This window comes from Dermacentor variabilis, chromosome 6 (assembly GCF_050947875.1).
Source record: "Dermacentor variabilis isolate Ectoservices chromosome 6, ASM5094787v1, whole genome shotgun sequence".
In the NCBI taxonomy this organism is placed as follows: domain Eukaryota; kingdom Metazoa; phylum Arthropoda; class Arachnida; order Ixodida; family Ixodidae; genus Dermacentor; species Dermacentor variabilis.
Window position 1 is genome coordinate 138199052 of NC_134573.1, and position 15746 is coordinate 138214797.

General features: G+C 47.9%; 1 protein-coding gene across 4 annotated transcripts in view; it reads right to left on the bottom strand.

Moving 5' to 3' along the window:
- The window catches only part of LOC142585302 (SAM and SH3 domain-containing protein 1-like), a 302724-nt gene that overhangs the window by 85075 nt on the left and 201903 nt on the right, over window positions 1-15746 (bottom strand). For all 4 annotated transcript variants that reach the window (XM_075695955.1, XM_075695954.1, XM_075695952.1 and 1 more), the window contains 2 exons: window positions 6660-6787; window positions 5253-5303 (listed from right to left, as the gene is read on the bottom strand). In XM_075695955.1, coding sequence (XP_075552070.1) covers window positions 5253-5303; window positions 6660-6787 — 179 coding nt within the window. The remainder of the gene's footprint in view (window positions 1-5252; window positions 5304-6659; window positions 6788-15746) is intronic.

The window sequence follows — 15746 nt, forward strand, 5'->3', positions numbered from 1 at the left end:
CCCGGAGGGGGACCACCTTTCCAACGGCGGTAGCCGGTAGAGTTCGAGTAAAGAAAGAAAAAAGAAACGCAAAGGCAGGTCCAGCCACAAAGAGAAGGACGGCAGTTCGGAGGGTGCCGCGCTTCTTTTTTTCAAGGACGCAGACTTTCCCGAAAAGTTTGCTGGACAGGTTATTCTAAAGCTCAACCCCAAAACCTACCGCGCCGAAAAAAAAAACAAGAAAAGAGCAAAGGAAAACGCTGACAAAGCGATCAGATCACCTGCAAAAGCAGTGCCGTGTCGGCCCATGCCGCCCCCGCTAGACAAGATGAATGACAAGAAACTGCGCAGCCCTGGCAACAGCAACGTCAGCAAGTGCGCGCGCTGCAAGAAACGGAACGTTCAGTGACGTGATTTAAAAATGTGCGGCCAAGCGTTGCAGGAATACCGATGCGAATGATAAAGAAGTATTGGAAGTACAGCAGACCAGGGGAACCTTCTCACGTTATGTCAATTCTTAGCCGAGCTGGCGGTGGTGCTCAATATTCCTGCTTCCTAGCTTACGCGTACCGCGCTAATATGGAACAGTTGGTGCATGCACTTGGGTGACGAAACAAAGCGGTAGACGAGGACAGGCAGCAGACGACACAATGCGTTCGTGTGCGCCGTCTGCTGCACTGCATCAATTACACTTGTCTACGTAGTGGCCGGCTGCTGCAGGCGTCCGTAGCACCTGCTGAGTTGACTATGCAACATGACCACGTGTTGTCTTATTGCGACGTCGGCGTCTATGGTGGCGTCGGTCGCACGATCGACCATTAAGACAAGTGTTATTTAAACTATATACCGCCATACACAATCATACACAAAGTCCCGATTCTTGCTTCACGTATCTGTTGCTTTTGCTATTACAGACATTCACGTTTTTTTTTTTTTTTGCTTCGATGTGCCGTTTAATCGCACGAAGCTAATGTCTGCCGGCCAAAAAGAAGACAATAAAATCAGGGTTATCAGTCGGTCGGCGTTACCCAACAAGGCCACAGCCAGGAACGCAAGGTTGCGAGAAACGTCAGGATAGCGGAGTCTTTGTTTTTCACCTGTGGTGGCACATACGTCCCTGATTGTTCACCTCTAAATCGAGAGCGCCGCAATTCCGCCCCCGTAAGCGCAGCTGTCGAATTGACCGATCGAAGGGCACTGAGGCGTTTCAACCGGCTTCATTAGCTGCCCAACCCTGAGCTGGTAATACCCTCTGTCAACAAGAACAGGCAGGACACCGATATCAGCAGCCAGCACTTTCTTTTTTTTTTTTTCGCGTGCACACAAACACGAGTCCCTCATTCCACAACGCGTGACGAGATGGGCAATTTTCGCTACGATGTAAAAAAAAATGAGAAGGGTGGAGGAGTGGGAGGGGAGAGACGCTCCAAGCACACTGATCACCGAGAATGAGCGCTCACAACATCCAACGCCCGAACGACGGCTCGCTCACCTTCTTTACGTGGCTGTCCATCGCGGGCCGCAGATTGAAATCGAAGATCTCACACGCGGAAGTCTAGACGCAGCACCACGCGACAGACCCGCACACGCATCCCAGACGTCCTCCTCCTGTTTTCTGCTTCTCCCACGGGGTACACAACGACGGGTCGTCGAAACGCACACATACACACACGCGCGGAGAGGCGCGCAAGCGGGCAGACGGCGCACCGCTCGCACAGTCCGCGCAAGGCGTACTCCGCGTGTGACAAGCCAGAAAGCCGGGACCAGGCGCAGGCAGGCCAAGCGAGCTAGCTGCCTCCACTGAAGCGCGCGGCACACACAAGCGGTCGGCCAGCAGCAACTCGCTTCCGCGTGCAGTCCGACAGCGGCCGCATATCGGACGCACAACGCGCGCGCGCGTTGGGAGAGAGAGAGAAAGGATGAAATGGAAAGAGAGAGAGAGAAGCGTGAGAAAAAATAAAAGAAGATTGCCAACTAAGTGAGAGGAGGACGCCGGCGCGAACAGGTGGCGCCATCTAGTTACGCGCGGAGGAGGCTGGAACTGACCTTCATTTCGTTTCGTCCGCCACGCGCGCCAGCTGTAAACACGCGAAACTCTCTTCCCCCCCCCCCCACCCCCGCTCTTTGTGACGTCATCTGAGGTATTAATTAATGCGAAAGAAGCTCCTGCATTTATCTGATCTGGTTTGACCGGCGTCGTAGCAGAGTCGCTCGAAGAAGTGAAAGAGAATGATAAGTTATGGTGGGGATGATGTTTGCGTAAATATCCGCTCGCGATTTGCATGTAGACAGATACTGTGGCGAATATAAGCGCAGTATGACGACCATGCAAGAAGCAATATAACAGGCGGTAATGGAAAGCGGCGTGGGAAATTTCCATATTTACACATTTTCTCACGATTCCCAGCCAATCTATTATATATTTTTTTTCTGAATATTGGCGTTTGCTTGCTGTCTTGTTTAATTCCAGGCACTGTGGCCAGTGCTACTGGACGTGTCATGTTCTTAAGGCATCAACGTCGGCATACCAAAACGAAAGGTCAGTCACTTTTGATGATAAATGTTCAGAGTAAAGCTCAGAACACGGTACGAAGACCCCCATCGCAAATGTTTGAATCACTCTGCAGTTATTGCTAACGGTCTCTGTCTGTGGCTTTAATGAAGTCTTTTTGGCAACTTCGTCTGCCTGAACAGCGCAGCCTCTATCAAGGAAGAGAGTAGGCTGACATGTGAAATTGTAAGCGATGAATGTAGCGGCGACGGTAAGTCTTTTCGTATCACATAGTAAGCAAACACATATACGTACTATGAGCACACATTCAAACGCCAACGATTCCGAAACTATTCCACTGCGTCGTATCTGTTCCCAGGTTCACCCGCATTTGCAGCAGTGGAATTATTCAGACTCCAGAACGGACAGCTGGGACCACTCCATGCTTAGAAACCAGGTACAGAAGCGTTTACACGTCGCACTTCCTTGTAATCACGCGTAAAAGGCGTTCTGATGAGTTATCTGCTGTTCGCGTTTCAATTTAGGCTGATCGTAGAAGTACAAACATTAAAAAAGTTTATCGAAAACTTCCGGTAAAAAGGGCCGTTTCCTTCGTTCTGTCTGTCCCTCAAGTCTTTGAATTATGTCACGTTTCTGTGCCCCTCAGCGGTAAAAACTACATAAATGAATATGAGGGAAACCTGCACCACCGGAGGCACGGCAGGTGTAAAGCCAATAAAAGCAAGAATGAATAGGGGAATATAAAGTTCACGAGGGTTGGGAATATAAAACTCTAAAAGAAGCGTCAGGAACTGGATGCGTTAAGATTCCTGGAACGTTGAGAATTTTGTCAAAAAGGCTCAAGCTACTGTGTGCCTCCATCCATGGTCTCCGAGATCCGTACTGCGCACGTGATCTCGGATGCCATGCTTCACCACATCGGCCGTGCGGCGCGGTACCCGTGGCTGCTATCGACGCTCCACAAGTCTGAATTGTGAGTACGACAGCCGAGAAAGACTGCACGGGGGCATTCGCCCTTTTCTGAGAAAAATCTTTCCGACCCCTCGACACGACAAAACCCCCCACGGCGAGTTGTTGCTAGCGCGGTTCCAACACGAATCGGATTCTGGGTGGCCCTAATTTCAAGGAACGTTTTCGCGGGGACGGGCTGCCACGCGCCTAACAGACGTCTGTTTGACAGGCACGGCAAGTGAACACAAGTCCTCGTTCTGTGGTCCAACATTCTGGAAGTTCGCTGAGACTCCCCCAAACAAAGACCAAGGCGTGTCTCCAATTCGTCAGAGTGCACGTGAAAAATATCCGCAAGTGTGACACAGGCACTACTAACCTCTGCACTATGTTGGGGAGATTCTTTCAGAAAAAAGAAAGACTCAAATAAATAAAGAAAGAATTGATTTTTCTTTTTTCTTTCTTTCTTTCTTTCTTTCTTTCTTTCTTTCCATTATCGTTTGCGCCTGCTCCTTTTTGTTGCTGCGCTCTTAAACAAAATTAACCCTTTGGCTTGTACCTTGCCACACAACAATACACGTCATCTGTCATGTCCGCATTTCCTTTCCTTAACGCTGAGAGCCCGGTACTTCCCAGTAACGAACGGCATGCGCGTTATGACGTTTAGTGACGTCACTAAAACCGGAAGACGACCCAACTACACGCAGCAAAGTGAAACAACGCCAGTCAGTTTCGGTGATCATGATTTCTTTTGCGGTAGCGGAGAAAATCGTTGTGGTACCTAGCCTTTTCGTCGGCGAGGGTGGCCCACGCAGCCTTACTTGACGCTGGACCACCTGGGAGCATCGTGTGCCGATAGAATCCTATACCGCGCCATGATTCACGAGTCCACCTCGAACGGGACACCATGTATACCATTGTCGATGGCAGGAAGTGCCACTGGAGGTGCCTTTCCTCCTTTAGCAGGCGAGCACTTATCCGGCCTTATATACCACGCACACGTAGCTTCTAAAATGAAAGATGAGTACACTGAGAACCCTCTTTCTTCACAGGCACCTCGGCACTTTAAAGCGAAAAAGAATAATGGCTTCAAATGCCACGAAATGAGGAACTCGTACACACCGTGTTCAATAAGCTCTCTATACACTAAGCAGTCCGGGCGTGCTTCGTACACTAAAAAAAAAATAAAATAAAGGAAAGCACCCGCCTCCGCGCTCACACAGTGCGTGCCTTACGCAACATCCGCAATCCGAGAGACCACAGCAGCGAAAGCGAGAAGCCCGGATCATATCTCGCACCCCCACCCCGAGACCTCTCATCTCTCTAGTGCCGCCGGCAGCTGCCATATCTCTCGCGTATCGCCTCTTCGGGCCGCTGACAACGAGCATCGCAGGAGCCTATAAGATAAGGGCGAATCAAAAAATGCAAGAAAAGCGAAGAGCCCCGCGCATTAACGAAGCCCCTGTGGCTCGACGTGTAAACAAACCTACACGCTCCTGCGGGGCGCATTGAGATGCGATCCGGCGCACGCACCACGCGATGCTCACGTGACCACCCTCTCGCGGGGTCGAAAGCACCAGACAACGGATGATAGTGAGAAACAACAGACATAAAAAAAAAATGGAACGCGCGTTTGAAAAACAACTGCCTCCTCTAAAGTTGACCATAGGTGTGGGCGCCGGCGTGGGTGGTGTGTGGTGCCGGCTTTTAGGCAGCGGCAGCAGAAGCAGCCCATTGAAACGGGCGGTGCACCGAACAGGTTGCGCGTATCGTAAAGGAGGTCTGTTGAACCGCTGCTGCGGGGGTCACTCACCTCTTCGCGGTTTCGGTTGTTGCGAAATCGCAGCGTGCCCCGCTGACGAATCTGCGAACACAGGAAAGGGTGTAGGGGAGGAGCAGGGGAAGGAAGTGAGGTTTGAAAAGTGAAAAAAAAAAATCTTCGCAAGTAACATCTAGCATATGAAATCAGAAGAAAACAGAGATGGGCAAGAAAGATGGAGAAGTAGTCAACAAGCAGTGAAACGAGGGACACAGCAGCAACGATCGTCCCCAGCAAGCAGTGTTGTGCTCCACCCTATATAGCGAAGAAAAGTAATTTCACTTCACTTTAACCTTGTCGAAACGTCGGCTCCCGAAACATCCGCTCTTATAATTCTGTTGATTACTCTAGTACAGAACAATTTGCATCGTTACCAGGAACGCTAACCACATGTTGGTTAGCGTTCACATGTTGCTTCGCATGAAAAACTCGAAGTGTTAGGAGCTCCGCTTTGTTAGTAACGCATCATGAAATACACACGGCGTAAGAAAAACAAAAAAATGATGAACGATATACGAACACAAGCGATTTACACGAACGCAGCGCTGTGTTCCACATGCCTTGTATTCGCACCCGCGACCTGGGGTTTGTTTCAAATCAAGTTGTTATCTCTCTCTTCCTCTCTCTTATGCTCAGGATGGGGCCGGTCGTCATAGCAACCGTGAGTGCAGGTTTGGCATTGTTCAGCCGCATTTCTGCCTGGTCACGATAACCGAGTAATGCGCAAACTAAATAGCATTCGCAGAATAGGAGCTCGTCGAGTCTAGCTGTAGGGTGACAAACTGTTGAATTTCAGCAGAACGGGAAGTTGGGTTAATTGGTCGCTGACTGTAACTGATGCGGTTTCCCTTAGAAAAATTTTTGTAGAAAGTCTATAGACAGTCTATAGACTGTCTATTAGACTTTGTACAAAAATGTTTGTAAGGGTTAGCACCAAAGGCGCGTTTGCACGTACGCATGCAGCCATTCACCGAGCTCGCTGTTCGCGCTTTTCAAGGAGACACTTGAAAGAAACGCTGTATCAGTTCAGATTGTTAAACCATTCTTTCCAAGCTTTATTTTCATTAATTTTTTGGCAACAGGTTGTTTACTAGACGAGAAAATGACAGTCAAAGTTCCCTCATTTTTCAATTTACCGCCGAAACGTCAGCGGCAATACGTAAGCGTGACATCATAGGTTCTAGAGTATATTCTCGGATCTGTGCCATTGTTGGCCTTGTCATCTTTTAGAATACTTTATACTCTGTATTGACCGACGGAAAGTGATAAGCTAGGCCCGAGCAAACGCTGTCAAAATCAATGACGTCACGCTGAACTGGCGTAAGAATTTCAAGGCGACACTGCCACCCGCCTTTTCTTTTTCGCTGCGGGTTGAACGTGAGGCGTGCGTGCAAGACCAACCCTGTTGAGAGCCTGGTCTCCGGTCATGTGACCCTCTCGAACGGCGAGCATCAGCTGCAGACAGCGATCGTCGGTCAGCAGCTCCTCATCCAGGCCCGGCTGCTGCAGACCCGAGGACGGCGGAGACACTGCGATAAAGATCAAACGACAACCTTCAGCGAAAGGTCGCGCTATACGGTGTCGCTACACGGTGAGGGGGCGGAGTGGTGGAGTGACGTCAAAAGAATGTATAGGCAGTGAGACGTGGAGAAAATCGCAAATTACGCGAGAACGTCAACTCGACAATTTATCGACCCCGTGCAATGGAATGGAGCGCACCGGTGCGACTTCTCAAAAGAAAAAAAACGAAGAAAAAAAAGAGCGAAAGCGCGGTTGTTTATTTATGCGATAAAATCACTGAAAGAAAAGCGAGTGCCTTCGAAACATCGCACTTAGAGCAATGCGGCCGGCGCATCGACTGGGTACCGAACCCGCGACCACGTGGGGGACCACGGATTCCACGTAGCCTGGGCACGCCTCCTGGAAATCAGATCGTGGGCGTTTGCCAGAGCACACACCAAAGACAGTGTTGATTCAGTTTAACAGATTGCGGGTACAAGGCGCGCGATAATTTATCTAGTTACTGGAACCCGTGCTTCGTATACTTTTGACGCCCACAGCACGTCACATATGGGGCCGTCCCCAGAGATGGTGTCCGAATCAACGCCCCTGCGACGGCTCCCTCTGAGAAACCAATCTCGAAGGCTACGCTTGGGTGAATGCACGAAGCGGAAGCACGTCATGGACGCCATGCTTATGACACTACCTCGGAGGCCCTCACTACGGTGCTCCTAGCAATCGAGTATGCCTCCGCTACGCCTAGCCGGAGGTGGAGCTGTGTCCGAGGGATGATGGAAAATATTTTCTTCCAGCATGGCTGCACCGTTCTTGGTGAGTCAAAGAGGAACACATATTGGACGCCCTTTGCCTAAAAGCAGTTCCGACTACACATCTCTACTACACTGGAAGTCAACGGTGTCGGTAGCCCAGTTCTTCACGAATGAGTTCTTCTATTGAAGAAATGAATAAAACTGGACATCTTGAGCTCCCCGTAATTTGCATACCGCTGTCAGGGGGATGAACGTAAGAGGGAACCGTCTCTCTCTCTCTCTCTCTCTCTCTCTCTCTCTCTCTCTCTCTCTCTCTCTCTCTCTCTCTCTCTCTCTCACACGCACACACACACACACACACACACACACAGACGCACAACGGGAACGTGATTAAACAACCAATCATCAAACTTTCGCAATACAGTTTCTCTGATGGGAATGATATACGACTTTCTGGATTCCACCAACTGGCCTCTGTACAGTTTCAAGAGAAATGAATCATATCGTAGAGAAAGTAGAAGAAAAAAAAAACGAAGAAAGGAAATAGGCCGGTATACACTCAGAAATCTAACATATCTTTTTTCCTTCAGGAAAAAAAACAATTGCTGTTTTCTCCAGCACACGCATGACAGCGCAATACCTTCGCTCAGTTATTTATACCAAGCGGCCCGTGTATAAGTAATGATTCATCACACGTGCCAAGTTGTTGACGCGATATCGGGACGCGGGCTCACCAATAAGCACGCACGTGATAACCCGGAAATTTCGTCAACCGTCAGTGGTCTGAGAGAGAAGATAACTCATGGCTCCGACAATCTACGGTGGCCAAAGTAATACGCGCGCGCAATCGGCGAGGCGCGTGACACTCATGTCGTGTTTGCCTATTACCACATCGCTACTGGCCGCGTAGAGATCACAGACGCACAAGGAAGATCAAGCACCTTCTACAGCTGCATAGGCCGCCCGGCCCTTAGCAGTCGTCTTCAGACGTAGCTCTTAAACGGAGAGGAAATAACCTCACTAAAAAAAAATTTAGACTGATGTGTCACCTTCCTCGTCGAACTTACAAGATCGGAGCTAGTGTTTTTTGAAAACCTTAAATTCGTTTTTTTTTTGCGGGAAATTAATTATGTTACTAAAGTATGCGAAAGCCAACCATAATATTTTTTATTACAAATTTGTCGTCCACACCTTAGCGCCTGCAAGCTAGCGTGGCGTCATGGATTTCAAAGCGTTTTCCATAGTCAGGTTGTTTGGGCCCGGTTAAGGTTCTCGAAAGTTGCTCTGTCTTCAGTTCCTTTCAAATGCAACGTGTTCCTTCGTTACTGAACAAACACTTCGCTATAGTGACGAGTGCACACTGTCAAAATTCCTGACATCACGGCAACCTGGGGCGGCAAAGGTTGCGTAGCCCCCGGTCGTTGGTCCTTACGCATTTTACTGCTTAGCATGCGCCTCTGCCTTCACCGTTAAGAAAGGCCGCTTTACCACTGCAGAAAGGTAAATTAGTAATGTAGCTTAACTTGATATTAATCCTCAGCGTCCTTTTAAAAGACGACATAAACACAATCTCAGTAAAACGCAGGCAGATAGACGCGCACAGCGCTGTTCTCTCGCGACGTACGTGGACAAGGACGGGTGACGTCAGAGCACACGTCACATAGCACTAACCGGAAATGCCGTCAAATGCTACGGTCAAGCAGGCCGCGGTCCGTCCAGCCGTGGCCAGGCTAATGTCAGGCACACCAGGTAACGGTCAAGCCACAGACTGATGACGTCAGTGAGGAGGCGGCTTTTGGTGAAAGATGTTATGCAGAACCGAGCCGCCCAACGACACAGCTTTCGATGAACATCACGCAGCAAAACACAGAGCTTCAAGCTTGAAATGCGTATATCATTTGGTCGTCCTATAAGCGTCATATAACGCCTGCTGGAGATACCAAATAGATACCAAACTTCGCAGGGACCTTGAAAATGAAGCTTAACGAGGCATAGAATTAGACAGGAATGAGAGAGGCGGAAACATTAACCGGGGCGCATATTTCCAGTTGGCTAACCTGTATACAAGAGGAAAGAGAAAGGACAGGAGAATAAAAACGAAGGCCAGGAAGAAGGAGTCCTCCAACCGAGCTATAATATTGTAAAGCTATTTTGACAGTTCTTGCTTCAAAAGTCCAGGAGCCTATGGACACGTATTCGCAAGAAAGTCTTTACGCCAGAATTGTTCATAAGAGCAGGTCAAATGCAATAATGACACAATATAACGCCTTCGTAAGAAAGTGCTCGAGACCTCAAAAATCCTTCGTTATACAGGTCACTTCGTTGTAAAGGCCGCGCACCGTATACCGTTCCCAACGGAGCAGACTAAGCCCATTTATCGAGCGAACACACTTACTCAACACGAATTCAAGATATACTTAGTGAAATATGTAGCTAATTTTGTTTGACCCTTACACAATGTGCGACTGCAGCCCGAAGTTCTCATCAACGTTTCACCGATGTTCACACAGCACGCTGCGGGGCGAAACGCAGGAGCTAATCGATATAAAGCTGCAGATTGTCGAATGCCACTATCACCTCGCTTGCCGTTTACGGGATCTTCAACACTGTCGCCGTCGTTGAAATCCGCGTCCTTTCTGCCTTAAGATTGCTTTGAAGACGTCGTCGGTCATCAGTTACGATTGCGACAACACGTCGCCATCAAGTGCGACGTGTTTGTCAGTCGTCGCACCCGTTGACGCGTTACGACAGACATCGCGTGCGAATTGAGCGATTCCTGGAGAACTGCATCAAGTCTATACTAGCATCGGCACGCCCTTAGTGTACGTCGCCAGCGCTGCCCTTAGCGCTGCCCTTAGCGCTAGCGCAGAGCGCACATTGGCGACGTCTGTGGAGGGCACTGGCGGCACCTCTACGAGGTCTTCGTCGTAAAGCAACAAATCAGCTGTCGGGGACGCTTAAATCCCTTCTTTGTGCAGGCCAGTTCACTGTAGTGATCTCCCTTGCAGAGGCGCTCACAATGCGAATGAAAGACGGAAATTTGGCCGGAACATAATCAATCACACATGATTTATAAAAGACATCGCTCTCGTATGGACTCCAGCACATCAAGGACTCCATGGCAACGAAATGACTCATGCCGCTGCTCGAGAATTCACGGACCGAGTGGCCGCAAATATGGGCCTAACTCTAGAACCCAATGACTCCCAACAACACACTAATAAAGACATCATCGTCACATTCCATGAAATTTGCACACATTACAGAAACCAACGCCTAATGTATCCACCTCTCTCTGTGCCTAGAACGCGCCAGAGAGAAATACTGTGGCGACAACTACAAACTCGAACTTTTCTTACCCCGCGCACTTTGCACTTATTCTTTCCCGCCACATACCCGACACCCAAGTGTCGCTTTTGCCCTGTCCCGATAGCAGATCTCTCCCATATCATGTGACAATGCCCCATCAAAACTGCCCCCCCCCCCCCGCAAGCCCAAACCATTAATTAGTAGCGAGGAGCTGTGGGAGACTGCCCTGCGCAGCTCCGATCCCACTCTACAGGACCGAGTCCTGAGGTGGGCTGAGGAGGTAGCGGAGGCCTACCACGACTGATAGACGGATTTCTAGCCACATAATGTGATGATGGACGCCTGCTGGGATTGGAGTACTTAGACCTCCCTCCCCCCCGGCCCCTCCCCTTTCTTAAAAGGGGAATAAAGTTCATTCATTCATTCATTCATTCATTCATTCATTCATTCATACAGGTCATTTCGTTGAGACGATCGTTGCAGAGGTGTTCGACTTTAACGGGCGAACACCCCAACCAACCAAGACGGAAGACCAGTGTCGCATCTGCGCAGTGACGTGGCAGCTGCGTGCCCTTGCTTTCATTCTCAATTTCCTTCCTGATTCGCAAGAACGCTTCCCTTGGTACGCATATCGTCAGCGTAACGTAAAGCCAAAGCGGGGGTGCGCAAATTCTGCAACGATATCCGCCATTTTCCGCGTAAAGCTCCAGTGAGAGCGCGCGAATACACAAACCACGTATTCTTTCAAGCTGCCGTCCGTTTTGCGCGCCGTAGTTGCAAGAGCATGTGTGTCACGAATGGCACATGCGTCAGTGTGTACAGGGGAAACCGGAAGACGTCGCTTGCGCGTGGACTCAACGGTGTTCGTGTCTTACGCCAGAGGACGTGACGATCGGGTTTCACTGTACCTAAATAGATCGGGTAAACCGAAGCTAGAAGAACGTGGCCGGAAGTAGTTAAAAGCGTCCGTGTTGAAACCAACGCAAAAGAGAGTGGTATGGACAGCTCGAGGTCAGCATAGGAGTTGATTCTGCGACTCGAAACTCACGTGAATGGTTGCCCGCTTATACGGAAATAAAACAATAAATTTTGAGCTGCTAAAGCATTCTTTCAAAAACATAATTTCATTCATCTCGCAGAAATATGCTGGCAACTTAGTCCTGGTAAGAAACAGTTTTAGGTCGTCTGCATACTTCTTACGGTTTACGTAGTATCCGGTTACCGGAGTGGTAAAGGGCGGTAACAATCCTGGTAGCGACACCTTGTGACGCTGGTAGTGACATCTTGTGACGGACAAGCCAAACATCTCTAATGGAGGTGAAACTTCTCTTTGTCTTTTTAACTTCGCACCGAAATTGAAATTTATGACTTCTACTTCTGGGTGCCATCTACACTCGTAGAGCCCCATATGCAGGTTTAGCTTCATGCTGTGAAATATACGCATGGGTTCTCATTTGCACAGCAAGCTAGACCTCCCACTGCGGCAAAGTACACGACAGCGGTGCCATTAGTATGACAGGGCTGTACGACAAAAAATTGTGGGAACAATTTTGGTATTTCATTAGACTCGGTTTTCACTGCGTGTTAAAATTAAAACGTAATGGCGCGGTACAGGAAGGGAAAGACATAAGGAGGTGAGTCTGTGAGCGCGTGCGTGAGAGGTGGCGGGGGGGGGGGGGGGGAGGTTCTCTGGTGAAATTCGGTGTCCAACTCTTAATTGTTGCGCACTGCGCACGCCTATGAGCTGTAAGTTACAGTTTAACGCCACATATTTCAAGTTGTACTCAGGTGTTTGTGCCGGTATTCTGTGTAAGAAAACAACTCGAAGCTTGTTGAGTTCAGTCTTCGATTCCTATAAAATGTACAGTACACGCAGTCCTCCTTCATCATTAAGAAAATAACTAGAACCAAGCAGACGCTGCCAAAATCTGTGACGCCACGTGTCCTATTTGTTTTGCGTTTTCCTTTTCTTGTTTGTCATGCCTCCTCTCGAGGATATAGGCCCTCCATATCCGCTTCCGGAATGAGAGGCCATGTTGATATTGCCGAAACCTAATTTATTATTTTACTAGTAGAACTTCACTTAGTATTCCGCTTTAGTGGTCCCTTTAAGCTCGCAAAGAATGAAAAGTTAGAGTAAAGAAAGGAAAAGGGCAAGAATGAGGGGCGTGTCGATCCCAATCGAACGTTCCCATCTATACTATGTTAAAGCAGCGATCTTGCAGCCAATGGAGCAGACAATCATGTGTTCCGAGCTTAACAGTGCAGAGAAAGGCTAGTCTAACACGAGATAAGAAATTCCACCATCAGGGACGAAAGAGAAGGTGAGAAGCAGAAGTTAATTATAAGCTGTAGATGGTAGCGTGGCCGATCGTCTCAGTCGACTTAATCAGCTTTGAGAGCTTACGCACTAAATTCAAGCACAATTTATTTATTTATTTATTTATTTATTTATTTATTTATTTATTTATTTATATTTATTCATTCATTTATTTATTGTCAAACTCTCAAGGCCCGGGGGCATTACAGAGAGGAGTGGTGATTATTACAAACAAATTCGTTAACAATATTCTTCAAGTTTGTGGCGTCAGAAATGGCAGTGATGGAGGCAGGGAGGCGGTTCCAGTCATTCGTCGTTCTTGGTAAAAAGGAATCGAAATAAAGGATGGTGCGACAAGTTGGAACTTCAACCTTAAAACGATGATCCGTGCGTGACGATATGCATGATGGCGGGGAGATTAGTTCATCCTTAAGTGTTTCGTTAGTGTAATAAATCTCATGAAAAAAGGCACAGGAGAAAGTATTTACGACGTAACTCTAGGTTAGGCAAGCCAAGGGTTAGTTTCATTGACGAGACACTTCATGTTTTACACATGATTCAACATTTGCCCTGCAGGGCACTGCTTTAGTTTTCTCTTTTCACACATCCTCGAAAGGTGGCGTACAAAAGAGTATAGACAGAAAAAAAGCAAACAGATAACATAGACGCTCACGCACGCACCGGATAATGCATTTTACTGTGTGCGTGTGCGCATGCGCGTACATGTGTGTGTGTGTTCTTTTTACTGAACAAATATGTTCCTCTTCCTCCACTACCCCCGGGTGACAAACATCACACGAGCGGGAAAACATGCCAAGGTCGATCTCCTGTGTTTTCCCTCCAGTTAACTGCTGCAGCGCTCACGCCAAGCAGCGACTGGTCTCACGCTGTTAAACGCGTCGCTTCAGGGCAAACAAGCGAAGTGATAGATGGCTGCTTAAAAACAGGGGCGCTATATCACCCGTCGACAACGAGCGTTTTTTTTTTTTTTTTTTCCTGTGTGTGTACCGCGAGCTTGTACATGCGCGCCGTCAGAGGTATGCGACACCTGCTTTTGTTGGGATTATGCGAATGCGTCGCTATGTAGAAGCCCGTCACAGTGGCTCTGGCACGCGAAATAAAACACCTGCGTTAAACTCGGTGCGAGAGAGCTTCACCTCTCAGCTTACCTTCTCCTTACGTCAGACGCGGGGTCTTTTCCCTTTTTTTTTCTTCTTTCTTTTTATAACAGACTCTCCAGCAACATTCTTTTGGGTTAACTTGTACAGACCCAAAATATGAGGGCTAGTTGTTCGATATAATGCATTATCGTTTAAAAAAAAGAAAGACGCAAACGGATTCTCCGTTTAGACGGCCTATATACAGTATTCTAAAGATAACTATGTTTTCAGTAGGAATATTCGAATAACAAAATTTCCAAATGGAATAAAAAAAAATAGGAATGTTCGAGAAAAACGACCTTCGCATATCGGATCGAACACCGAATATTTCCAATTTCTAAAAAGAATAAAAAAAAAAGCGATATTGACAGGTTGCACTCAGTGACAATTGCTGCTTTAAGCTTATGTAATTGTCATGCCGTTAAACACCGGACGTCAGGTCAACTGAGAACAAATGAAAAAACGGCTGAGAATTAATGATGACGATGATCATGATCATTACCATCATCAGTCTATGTTTGTGTTTACTGAAAGGACGAAGGCCTCTGTCAGAGATATCTAATTGCCCCTGTTTTACGCTATAGCTGACTCCATGTTATGCCCACGAATTTCCTAACTTTATCGCACCACCCAATTCTTTGCCGTCATCGAGAGCGCTTCTCTCTGCATCTATCTTTCCTTCCGTTGCCACTGATTATGTAACTCCAATGGTACACCGATTATCTGCCATGCGCACTGCATTTGGTCTGCCCAGCTCCAGTTTTCCTGTTAATGTCAACTAGGGTGTCGGCTACCCCTGTTCGCTGACTAATCTATAACACTGCATTTCTGTCGGTTAACGTTAAGCCTAACATTTTTCGCGCCATCTCTGGTTGCGCATTCCTTAACTTCTTCAGAAACTTCTTTGTCAACCTCCGAGTTTCGTCCCCACGTGTACTTGAGTACCAGTATAAATGCAATGATTGTACACTGTTCTTTTCACGGATAGCGGTAAGCTGACGGTCACGACTTGTTAATGCCTTCGGTGTGCGCTTTAACCAATTTTTATTCTTCTGGAAACTTCCTTCTCATACTCGGGGTCTTCTGTGAGTAATCGACCTAAATAAATGTACTATTACACAGATTCTAGAGACTGGCTACCAAAAAATGAATTCCTGTTCTCTTTTCAGGCTATCGACCATTACCTTTGTCTTCTGCACGTTGATCGTCAGCTTTACTCATACACTTTCTCGGCTAAGATCCTCAATAATTTCCTGTAATTTCTTCCCAGTGCTGCTGGGGATAATTATGGTACGAGTATGACAATACAAGGGAACGGCACCTCACCAGGTGCACGTGGTATAGACTGTTCCGTTTGTCCAACGAGCTATAGGTACAAAACTACAGCCGCGAAAATCGTTTTAAAGGAATCCAAAGATGGCGAGATCGG